General features: G+C 34.5%; 1 protein-coding gene, 2 long non-coding RNA genes and 1 pseudogene across 4 annotated transcripts in view; 1 reads left to right on the forward strand and 3 right to left on the reverse strand.

Annotated features, from left to right (window-relative positions):
- On the reverse strand, positions 1-1,343 carry LOC109348726. 2 transcript variants are annotated; one of them, XR_002107779.1, is made up of 5 exons: positions 1,255-1,343; positions 687-776; positions 383-434; positions 116-184; positions 1-35 (listed from the first exon to the last, which is right to left on the reverse strand). It is a non-coding gene; the product is annotated as an uncharacterized LOC109348726 (long non-coding RNA). The 2 variants fall into 2 exon arrangements; XR_002107780.1 differs by lacking the exon at positions 383-434.
- Positions 1-11,545, reverse strand: part of LOC109348721 — a 64,429-nt pseudogene extending 52,884 nt beyond the window's left edge.
- LOC109348732 overlaps positions 1-12,593 on the forward strand; it is a 25,185-nt gene extending 12,592 nt beyond the window's left edge. The window contains exons 2-3 of the long non-coding RNA XR_002107786.1: positions 703-717; positions 12,528-12,593. This is a non-coding gene — a long non-coding RNA (uncharacterized LOC109348732). The remainder of the gene's footprint in view (positions 1-702; positions 718-12,527) is intronic.
- On the reverse strand, positions 1,614-3,328 carry LOC109348722 (vacuolar protein sorting-associated protein 35B-like). The gene is made up of 6 exons (XM_019589274.1): positions 3,070-3,328; positions 2,803-2,871; positions 2,642-2,722; positions 2,391-2,498; positions 1,764-1,908; positions 1,614-1,667 (listed from the first exon to the last, which is right to left on the reverse strand). The coding sequence occupies exons 1-6, from the start codon at positions 3,148-3,150 to the stop codon at positions 1,657-1,659; spliced, it is 495 nt and encodes a 164-aa protein (XP_019444819.1). The 5' UTR covers positions 3,151-3,328; the 3' UTR covers positions 1,614-1,656.

The following is a 12,722-nucleotide window of genomic DNA, read 5'->3' on the forward strand; positions in this document are numbered from 1 at the left end:
TATGCAACAGGCTCCAAATCAGAGTCATTTGCAGCCTTAGAGAAGAAAAGAAAAAAAGCACCAATTGTTAGGAAATATCATTCTGATGGGCTAAGTAACAAATTTATCCCAGTACCTCAGCACATTGCAAGTACAATGGTAGTGCTAATTCCGGCACTGGGACACCTGCTACAGTCTCGATAGTCTGAGATCATGAAGACAAAAGTATCATCAATCAAATTAATCAACTAGCTGGACATAATCTTCCAAGGACACTTTTAATTTAACACATTCTCATTATTATTAAAAATTAAAACCATTGTTTGTACTTGATTAGGCAAGCTGAATTGCACAAATAACCACCATATAAAAGAAGCTAAGACATTTAGGAAAAAACTACTACTTGGTTTAAAAGCTGAAATATCATCTTGACCACCTTGCATCTGTCTAACCAACTATAGATACTAAAGTACATAAGCTGCATTAGTTTAAGTCTCTGGCTTTCATGCTCTATCTACACAAGCTTCTAGCATGAAATCAAAAGTGAGATTAGAATGTTACTGAACCTCTAATCCTAATCCTCTAGTAAAGTTGATGAAATATTACAAGTTACAACCAAACCAAACTAAATAAAATGCTAAGATGACTTGGTAATTAAAAAAAGTGACAAATAAAAACCGGCAACTAATCACAATGGTAATTCAAACCATTAACGAAGAAAAGACAAGAGGTGGAACAGTGAAAGGTAGGTGTTTTGGTCCTCCAGTCAATATGTGCTTCCTCACAGTATCTATGATCTGCAATTCAGTGCATGATAATTATGGCCCAGATTAAAGTAAATGTTAAAGAGTGCAGTTTGCGATCACAGGCATCGTGTCAAACATCATTAAACTGAAGCTGCAGTTAGGAAAAAAGAAGTTCAACCAGAAAAAAACAAGTGCAAATTGATAATCATCATAGAGCAATAATGTTAGCAATCCACCTTAAAGAAGTCTTTTGGATCGTCATTATATAACATCTGAATTAGACAGGCAACAGAATTTTGTTCTTCTTTGAAATCATCTTCATCCACTTAAGAGGAGATGAAAGAAGAAATTAAGAAAAGTACAGGGACATGAGGGATAAAAAGAAAAGGATGATCTTGTCACTAGTGCGAGAATTTCTTTCAAAGGGACACATATTAGAACGTATGAAAACATTTTATTATAAAAGATGTCACTAGTGCGAGAAGAAATAATTGACAAATGTACAGATTGGTAGTCCAAGGAAGCTAACCTCATCACTAGGAATCCCATCAGAATCCTTGATAAGCCCCTTTATCAGCTCAAACAATGCTTCAACCTACAAATAAACCAAGTCATGTTAATAAGGTTTTGTTCAAACATTTTTGATATCACTATCCCAAAAACAAGGTCTACATATACCTCACTATAGTCTACAAACATCTTATTAGCACGCAAATAGGATTCTATCATTGAAACCTGCAAGAAAAAATTATAAGCACGTGTAGACAACACAAAATAGCATGATGCAAGTGTTAACTTACAGTCTCATCACTCCTGCCACTCAGTTTCAAATATTGCAAAGGGACATGATCCACAGGAAAGAAGCCCAAGGTTGCACCATACTCAGGAGACATGTTTGCTATGGTGGCACGATATGCTAAAGTTAGTTCAATCATGCTTCCCCTGCATGAGTGAGGTAAAAAACCAATTATATAGGTAACCATTAATCATCTAGGCAAGTGATGCTAAAAACATATCATTGCATAAAATAGTATTTACCACAAAACTCTAGGAACTTGCCAACAACCCCATTCTTTCTAAGTAATTGAGTAACAGTAATCACTAAGTCAATAGCTGTCACACCATCTCGTAGTTTTCCTAATAGTTTAAACCCAACGACACCTTGTAGGACCATGCTCATAGGCTGCAAAAATATGAGAAGTAACTAAATGCTTTTAATATAAGCTTACTACCTAAAGCATCAATTGGACAAAATCACACAAGTCAAAATCTACTATTACGAATAACATACATATCGTTAACAATTTACTAGTTTAGCAGAGAACAAAATTGAAATATTTATTACAAATAGTCAATGTACGAATTAATGATATTCTCAGATTTTAAAAAAAGCTCGGAGTTCTAGGAAAAGGCATTGACAATCATTCACGGATTGCAATACAAAGAAACAAGCACTTCTGATATCAATAGAAGCATACCTCTCTCCAACTTTCATGTTATCATGATAATCAACCTAAAACAGATGTGAGCATGCATAGACAGCTCTGCATTGATCTAGATTTTTTAGATGCTTTGCTGAATACTCTCCAGCGAAATGGCACCAGATTAGGATTTAGTAGAGAAGTAAATATGAGCACCAAATAAATAACGGAACTCAATAATCACCTCGGTGGCCTTGTGTGTTAAAGTATCCCTGTTCTCAACAATGAAGACGTGCATCCTTTGAAGAGTTCCTATAATTAAATGGAGAGCTGTCATCTGTGCTCTGGAATCCTAGTGTAAGAACACCAAAATATGATGAAGCAAGGATAAAAAAATTTGGCATCATACAAATTTCCCCTCCGCATCCCATCAAGAGGGGGGAGGGGGGACAAAAATGTTGGAAAGCTAGTTTGAGGTTTTATTAAATGACTTACCCAAATTTTTTCTTCATACAGAATATAAGCTTGGGTAAAAAATTCATATGCAACAGGCTCCAAATCAGAGTCATTTGCAGCCTTAGAGAAGAAAAGAAAAAAAGCACCAATTGTTAGGAAATATCATTCTGATGGGCTAAGTAACAAATTTATCCCAGTACCTCAGCACATTGCAAGTACAATGGTAGTGCTAATTCCGGCACTGGGACACCTGCTACAGTCTCGATAGTCTGAGATCATGAAGACAAAAGTATCATCAATCAAATTAATCAACTAGCTGGACATAATCTTCCAAGGACACTTTTAATTTAACACATTCTCATTATTATTAAAAATTAAAACCATTGTTTGTACTTGATTAGGCAAGCTGAATTGCACAAATAACCACCATATAAAAGAAGCTAAGACATTTAGGAAAAAACTACTACTTGGTTTAAAAGCTGAAATATCATCTTGACCACCTTGCATCTGTCTAACCAACTATAGATACTAAAGTACATAAGCTGCATTAGTTTAAGTCTCTGGCTTTCATGCTCTATCTACACAAGCTTCTAGCATGAAATCAAAAGTGAGATTAGAATGTTACTGAACCTCTAATCCTAATCCTCTAGTAAAGTTGATGAAATATTACAAGTTACAACCAAACCAAACTAAATAAAATGCTAAGATGACTTGGTAATTAAAAAAAGTGACAAATAAAAACCGGCAACTAATCACAATGGTAATTCAAACCATTAACGAAGAAAAGACAAGAGGTGGAACAGTGAAAGGTAGGTGTTTTGGTCCTCCAGTCAATATGTGCTTCCTCACAGTATCTATGATCTGCAATTCAGTGCATGATAATTATGGCCCAGATTAAAGTAAATGTTAAAGAGTGCAGTTTGCGATCACAGGCATCGTGTCAAACATCATTAAACTGAAGCTGCAGTTAGGAAAAAAGAAGTTCAACCAGAAAAAAACAAGTGCAAATTGATAATCATCATAGAGCAATAATGTTAGCAATCCACCTTAAAGAAGTCTTTTGGATCGTCATTATATAACATCTGAATTAGACAGGCAACAGAATTTTGTTCTTCTTTGAAATCATCTTCATCCACTTAAGAGGAGATGAAAGAAGAAATTAAGAAAAGTACAGGGACATGAGGGATAAAAAGAAAAGGATGATCTTGTCACTAGTGCGAGAATTTCTTTCAAAGGGACACATATTAGAACGTATGAAAACATTTTATTATAAAAGATGTCACTAGTGCGAGAAGAAATAATTGACAAATGTACAGATTGGTAGTCCAAGGAAGCTAACCTCATCACTAGGAATCCCATCAGAATCCTTGATAAGCCCCTTTATCAGCTCAAACAATGCTTCTACCTACAAATAAAACACACTACAAAATTCCTCAGAAAAGGTTCGTGTGCAGAAACAGAAAAGGTTGCTGCCTAGTTTTAACCAAACTTAACATTAAGCAACAACATATTAACAGAAACCCGATTTTTCTTCCTTTAATCTAACACTTCAAAGGATCATGTCCATCTGCAGGAGGTATTTCGGTACAATGATATTTTGTTACTCCACTGCTTGATCATCTACTAAACATGAGATAGAATTTTCTGAAAGCAATAAAAAGAAGAACATTGATAAAGTAGGCACCATCACCAGTAAAAAAAATGCTCAAATTTTATTTTAAAACTGAGGTTCCTCAAACATTACCTTTTCAGATGATAAGTCTCTGCTGATTGAATGCCACCAATTAGCAATGAAAGCCTTTTCGGATGGCAGGAAAGAAAACCCATCAAGAAGCTAGAGACATTTTAAGGCATTAAGCCCCATTTTCCCATCAAGAACTCAACAAGGTGATGCTCACTTCAAATGATCAGATGGCTAAATTGACTATAGAAAATTAAGGGCAAAATTTATTAGATGCAGGTTGTAGAGCTAAGACAAAGAACAAAAAGTACCTTGTTTATGGTATGAAGTTATAAAAACCAACCCAGGAGAATTTCGGAGAAGAATGCCAGTGGAAAAGAGGTTATCATCAAAGAACTAAAGGCACGTAGAATCTCAAGGTCACGTATGCATATAAGCAGAGGTTGTTACGCAATTGTGCTTAATCATTACCTTCAATAAAATCCACACAATAGACACAGTACTACTACAATACTATAATTTCATGAACACAGTCAATTGTAAAATGAGAAGGCTCATTTTTTCTACATGCTTGGTGAAATATAGAAATAGTTGAATCAGTTTTTGTAGTGATATGAACTTACATTGCAGTCAAGTTTATTCATACAACACACTCATCTCATGTTGTGAAGCACTGTCGGGTCCAAAACAATAAGCCACCATTAATCAAAACTATAGCTTTCAGGATCTATCCATTACTATTTAAATATCCAATCAAAGTTATGATAATTCTAATGAAAACCAATATACAAATCAACAAACCGAAAAAGCATTAGGTTTCATAGAAATTGGTCGATTAAAAGCCTTTATAATCAAATAAAAATACAATGGTCGGTATCTAGTACCTCTTACCTTTTAGAGTAATAAATAAGAGTGACACAGGCACCAAGTTTAACAGCAACCAAAGTAGGCAAAAAGGTCCCAGCACCAAGCTTAACATACTCAACAAGAACTACACTCCCCCTCCATATTCTCAATGATGAAGTTTCAGAATCATCATTAAAACAATGCCGAGAAATGGTTATCATAGTCTCACCAGATTCTGTACTATGTTTGGGTGCCTATCCATCATTCATTGTACATACAGTGACATCAACATCTTTCATGAGTTTCAATATTCAATTTTTAAAGGGGCCATATGCCATGCAGAATTATGAAGAGAAATAGTGGGGAAGATAATCTTCCAACTTTCCAAGTAAGCAGACTCAATAGTTACATAAATTTCAATTATCCTTCATAAAATTATTAAGATGTGCACTCTCAAAGCCAAAAACTAAAGCATCAATTGGACAAAATCACACAAGTCAAAATCTACTATTACGAATAACATACATATCGTTAACAATTTACTAGTTTAGCAGAGAACAAAATTGAAATATTTATTACAAATAGTCAATGTACGAATTAATGATATTCTCAGATTTTAAAAAAAGCTCGGAGTTCTAGGAAAAGGCATTGACAATCATTCACGGATTGCAATACAAAGAAACAAGCACTTCTGATATCAATAGAAGCATACCTCTCTCCAACTTTCATGTTATCATGATAATCAACCTAAAACAGATGTGAGCATGCATAGACAGCTCTGCATTGATCTAGATTTTTTAGATGCTTTGCTGAATACTCTCCAGCGAAATGGCACCAGATTAGGATTTAGTAGAGAAGTAAATATGAGCACCAAATAAATAACGGAACTCAATAATCACCTCGGTGGCCTTGTGTGTTAAAGTATCCCTGTTCTCAACAATGAAGACGTGCATCCTTTGAAGAGTTCCTATAATTAAATGGAGAGCTGTCATCTGTGCTCTGGAATCCTAGTGTAAGAACACCAAAATATGATGAAGCAAGGATAAAAAAATTTGGCATCATACAAATTTCCCCTCCGCATCCCATCAAGAGGGGGGAGGGGGGACAAAAATGTTGGAAAGCTAGTTTGAGGTTTTATTAAATGACTTACCCAAATTTTTTCTTCATACAGAATATAAGCTTGGGTAAAAAATTCATATGCAACAGGCTCCAAATCAGAGTCACAATATGCTCAAACATATTATAGCATAGTGCGCATATATGAAGAGAAGTAACATCAACAACAATAACTAACTTCACTTCCTTGAGTTTCATAGGGATATTTCATCTCACACTCCACAAAATCAAACTAGACTACAAACATCCTAATTCAGATGAACTTAATTGACCTAGTGGCTAGACAGAGTGAGATAGAAGACAGTTAGATAAGCCATCCAGAAATATGTGAAGGCATATATACAATAATAATGATTCCTATTACTCTGTCACATGTATCACCATTTGTTAAAGTCATCTCCTATAAATATAGTATCTTCGAAATCATGTTCATGAAGCTTACATTTATCAATAACTTAATAAAACTACAAGCTGAATTTACAAATTTTGTATTTCCAAATGAAACCCAAAAAAGGCAGTAGATACAAAAAGAAATAGGTTTAACCTCAAAGAGAATGTCATTGGAATTGTCTCTTCTTTTACTCACATGACATGGAATGAACTGGTGGCACACTATCCCTCGACCCTCATGTGGCAAACTATTGACCCATTTGCCAAGGCAGGGCATTGGAGAGTCACTTGGCCAACCTTAAAAAAATATGAAGAGACACATTCAAATAGTATCACGTGATAAAGGCATCAAGGGTCAAAGATACTATACAAAATTCATTTTATGAATAAAAACTTCATATGGACATTGCAATTAGTTTATCAAACACAAGCACACCATCCAACATAAACATTATGAAATATGAATAGTCATATTGTCATTGCAATTAGGCTTTTCAAGTTTCAAACATACCATCACAGTTAGGGGGTTAAGGGACACCACTTACGTACATACATATCCACTCCACAATTATGCTTATACAACCTCCAGCATATCATCCTGATTTTACACACAGAATGAATTGCAAGTATATGGGATTATGGGCCAGCCAAGCAAACTAGGATCTTATTCCCATTTGAATCTATATGCAACTCGAGTCAGGCATATCATCCGATTTCATATTATAATAATTGCATTTAGCAGTCACATAGTCTTAGCATCCCCCACCCTTAAAAAAAGAGCTTACATATACTTTAACTTCATCAGCACCAAAGTTCTACCTGTTATGATCCAGTTTCTAGCTATAGCGCAAACCAACCCTTACAATTATCGCTATATACTACAACTTGGGGGAATGAACTGTATTATGCAGAAAAAAACCTGTAATGCAAATCAATCATCTTATAATTTAGGGAATATGAATTGTATCATGAAAAGGGCATATGCCACAAATTAAAACAAGTAAAGCTATAGAATGGAATCTAGCCTACCTCTCCCTTTGAAAGGTATTCACAACTTTTGCAGGTAGAGAGATAAGCCCAAATGTCCATGATATAGTTTCCAAAATCATGTTTAAATGGAAGGTAATTGTAGCCCTGATCAACTCAGTCCAAACATAAGTGACAATTAATGCAGTTCTGATCCCAATCAAGTATGCCAGTTTAAGTAGAGAGAAAGGCCTTGTCACGAAGAGTATTATGTTAGCCAATAGCTCGGAAATCAACGCCATTGATGATAGAAATGAGTGCTCTTCCTCCTTGATCGTTACATGTTTAAATGCTCTGTGCTGTTGCACTGATATAGTTGGTCACTGCAATATCAATAAGTCCATATCAAAATTATTGTAGATTGAACAACCATGGTGATAATAAACAAGTAGGAAACAATTAGCTACATAATTAGTTAAAAATAGAACTTCAGACATGCCTTGGGAGACAGTGGCTCAACTATACGACTCTACTAGATACAGGAAATCCACTAAATAGCTTCTGAGAGGAAAACTTGATGTGTTTATCGCTAAATAAATTTTTTGAAATTTAATTTTTAGCCACTGTTCTTACCAACACTTGAATCAAAAAAATAAAATACCAAGTATCTAAATCAAGATTAGATCATATTTGAAGATGAATGAGTCACACAAACTAATCTTACAATTGATTTAATTGTGTAAATCTGTAACACCAGACACGGGTAATACTTATTGTGTGACTACTTACTGTCAAACCATTGTTTCATCACTTTCGCTAGAAACCCTTAAGCTGATACCCCTGCAAAATTGGTAGAATTCTTTTTTAGTAGGATGAATCTGAATTCAGAATCCAATGGCAATACTCAATAATACAGCCAAATGTGGGAAACAGAAAGAAAGAAACCTTTTTCAACTATACATGCTTATGTATTATAAATGAATAACGAAGCATTAGGGACATTCACAAATTCTTTGCATTATGCAGTTTTCGTAGCCCAAACCAAACTCTTGGGTTTGTAAAGCCAATTAAAATTATGGTTCATCAAGATCAAACATTCTTGAATAATCAAGATTCAGATTGAAAAAACTCTTGGATTCTTGAATACTTTTAGGGTTTTGGAACAGTGTTTGTTTTAGAAATGTTACCTTGGAGGATTCATTCTAATGACAAGCTTCTTGAATTCATCATCCATTGTCTGGATTATGGGGTGTGAGTTTGTGTGTTGTGTGTTACTATTTTTTAATTTCATTTGAGTGTCTGATTTATTGCACTTTCCTTGTAACTTTGGGAACTGAGATTGTGTGTTTGGTTGGATGGTGGTGGTGGATTGGTGGCTACCGTCCAAAGCTGAACTGAGTGATCAATGACAACATCTATATGTACCTGAGGGCAAACAATTTTAAAATCATTACCTAACCCAAACCATAACAAACTTTCTAATTCTATGTTTTTGGGTAAACCTAGTTAAATAGTTCACTCGTGTTCGTGTACTACATACTAAATTCGGCATACCACATAAAACGTATAGGATTCCTTATAAAAAACTTTTACAATAATAATGTAACAAGCAATGAACCACATATAACTATTTTAATAAGTAAACCATGCTTATTCAATATACTATTTTAATATAAGCTAAAAAGAATTTTACTTACATAATCTTCTCTTACATAGTAACTTATTTTCATAACTCATTCTCATGAACCTAAACAAGTAAAACAACTTTCGAACTCCTTAACAGATAGTAACTTACATACATACCATCACATTTATATGAAGTTTAAATTTAAAACACAGTTAGGGGATTAAGGGACACCACTTACATACATACATGCCATCCACTCCACATTTATGCTTATACAACCTCAAGCATATCATCCTGATTTTACACAGAGAATTCAGTTGCAAATATATGGGATTATGGGCCAACCAAGCAAACTAGGATCTTATTCCCATTTGAATTTATAGGCAACTAGAGTCAGACATACCATCCAATTTCATATTATGATAATTGCATTTAGCAGTTACATAGTCTTAACTATATCATATAGTATTATAAATGAAATTAAGAACCCAAAGGTGCAATTTTATTTTTCCAGCATCATGATATTACAATATGAATAAAGAATTCATAATTCATATTGCAATTTCATATATAGCCATCCAACAAATTAAGGTCTCATTCAGATTTTCAAATTATAGCCAACTATAATTCATCTTGCAAGCACTATGCAATTTTCGTAGCCCAAACCAAACTCTTGGGTTTGTAAAGCCAATTAAAATTTTTGTTCATCAAGATAAAACATTCTTGAATAATCAAGATTCAGATTAAAAACACTCTTGGATTCTTGAATACTTCTTTTAGGGTTTTGGAACAGTGTTTGTAAGCTCAAGAAAGACACATTTTCCTTAAATCAAATATACAGTGATTCGAAGATTGAAAATAAGGATGAAGGCAAACCAGCAGTAATATCATCTTCAATCCCGCATTCGTTCATCCCTCTTTTGATCTTGAAGTATCCATCCTGCAATTTAGATTAGAATTAGATCATTAGCTAAGGCATATATTTGGTAACAAAAATTCAATGATGGAAATAATCCAGGAAACATACATCTCCCCAGCTTCTATTCCATTGGTTTGCAAGAAGCTGAAACAGTGAAAAGTACACAGTCAATATAAAATCTCTGATGGCATGCAACAAAAATTGAAAACAATCATCAGGAACATGTCAAATACCCAATAGTCCTCCCCATCATCACTTGTTCCCCACCCAATCAGCTTTACAGCATGGCTACCAAGTGCACCACCTGTGATGTGTTTGTAAACTCCTGATTTGTAGTGAGCAAAATCCTGTAAAAAGGTCAAATGAGTGAAAGGTATCCGTAGTTTAAAACAAACAAAACACATAATACGCTTTCAAATGTTCTACACTCAAAGAACACAGTTCTATAAAACTGCAATCATTAAGTGATTCCAATGTCTCAAAGTATGCTAAAGTTGCTTAAATGTTGGTTGGTGAGTTTTAATTATGTTCTCAACGGTTCTAATACATAGCAATTCAGTTGTTGTTATAGTCGTACTCAATTAAATGACTTCTTAATGAAAATTGACCCACTAATTCTCCAGCTATACTGTAAAAAATAAACAGAGATCTCTCACTCCTCTCAATATCTATCCACGACTTCTTTTTTATAAGATGGATTGACATAAAATCACATGACATAAAATCACAACTTGTCTCCAAAACATTATTGCATAACAATACAAGTTAAACAGGATGTATATGAGATCAAATTTTGATCTCCGAGGTTGTAGAAATTTGACTAACATAAGTGAGGGAGCTTTCGTTTACCTCATAAACAGTGAATGCAACTTCAACGGGCCCATTCTTATAAACTTCTGCCATAATATCATAGGGACTAGATTTGACCTTGTATGCCCTCACACTATAGTGCTTTGATTTCTTCCAAAGCTGGTTCCCACTCACACATTTTTTAACACATTGGAGTTGGATATGACGGCTCACAACCAGGGTGAGCACACCCAATTTGATCAAAGTATGGGTCACACTGCCACATGTAAAAAAACGATCATAAATGAGAAAAGGACATAGGTATAAGTTGCAAAAAAGGTTTTCAGGAAAATATTAGCATCAATTGAAGGGGAGATCTTAGTGAAGAAGGAGCCTATGATTTTCATCTCTAACCAATAACCATTGTAATGATTTTGCACCAAATGGAAACTAAATACAAAAGGCAAAATAAAAAGTTGTTACTTCTTCAGAAACAACAACATGATGGCTTAAGTACCACCATGCATATAGAGGTTCTCCCCCATCACAACCAAACCCGCACAAAAAACCACAGCATGCGAGAAGACCATTAACAGAGAGAGTGACATTCTGATTTTATACATATAGGGTATAAGTTCTTATATCAAGCCCCTTGAAGCGTACAGTTTTGTGGATAATAAACACAGTCACAAACAATAAGCATCACAAAGTTCAAAGTTGCTTCAGCAACAAGATTTCATTACCATGTCGAAATGAATACAAAAACGATCTTGTAAAGATTCAACACCACCACATGCCCAACAAGAACCACAGTGACCCTAAACAATCATCAGCACAAGGATCAGTTGAGAAAATTTTAAACCTTGTATTTATAGCTGCTAATATGAGAAAACAAAGATTACCTGATTTTTAATGTTGAAATTGATTCACCAATCCATGTTATTGTCAACAAGAAAAAGAAAAGTCAGCAACTCCTTCCAATTAAACCATTTTATTGGGGGGAAATTACGGGCAAAGAGCAAGTGGATGACCTTGAATTCTTCCAATGGTGCCACACTGTGACCAAGCTGTCCTTGCATCAAAATTCTTTGGCAATTTCAACGATTTAGGATGAGTTATAACAGGTGTACTAGTCAGTTCATTCCTGGAAGATTTTTTGACTCCAAGAAGGAGCTTAAATTGAGCAACCTGCACATCAAACACAATATGTTGGAAACTCAAAGCATATTATGCAATTAACCATATAAAAATTAGAGGATGAATAATAATAATAATAAAAACTGTTGAAGAATTGGGTTTAGGATTAGGGATTAAGGATAAGACAGAGACTGTTTTTGATTGAGTATAATATCGAAGGATGTAGATAATGTGATTAATGTTAATGTCATATGATACAAAAGCCCAGGAGGTTTGTTACAACAAAACAAGCTTAAAAAGAAAAAAAAACTGAACAGACAACTTCAACATCTTAAACAAACACAAAAGAAGGGAATTTTGAGATCTCGAAGAAGCAGGACGAAAGGAACACCATTGTAAAGGCAAACAACTAAAGAAGGGTCAAACTATATCCAGGACAGACAATCTTTTGGAGAAGAATGAAAAGTACCTACCATTATGGTATGAAGTTATAAAAACCGACCTAGGAGAGTTTTGGAGAAGAAATGCCAGTGGCAAAGAGGTTATCATCAAAGGCTAACTAAAAAAAAATTAGTTCAGTCCATAGAAGAAGGTCAAAGGTGACAGGCAAATAACATTTTCTCATCATTGGAGTCACACAATACATTAG

Source organism: Lupinus angustifolius, chromosome LG06 (genome assembly GCF_001865875.1).
Source record: "Lupinus angustifolius cultivar Tanjil chromosome LG06, LupAngTanjil_v1.0, whole genome shotgun sequence".
In the NCBI taxonomy this organism is placed as follows: domain Eukaryota; kingdom Viridiplantae; phylum Streptophyta; class Magnoliopsida; order Fabales; family Fabaceae; genus Lupinus; species Lupinus angustifolius.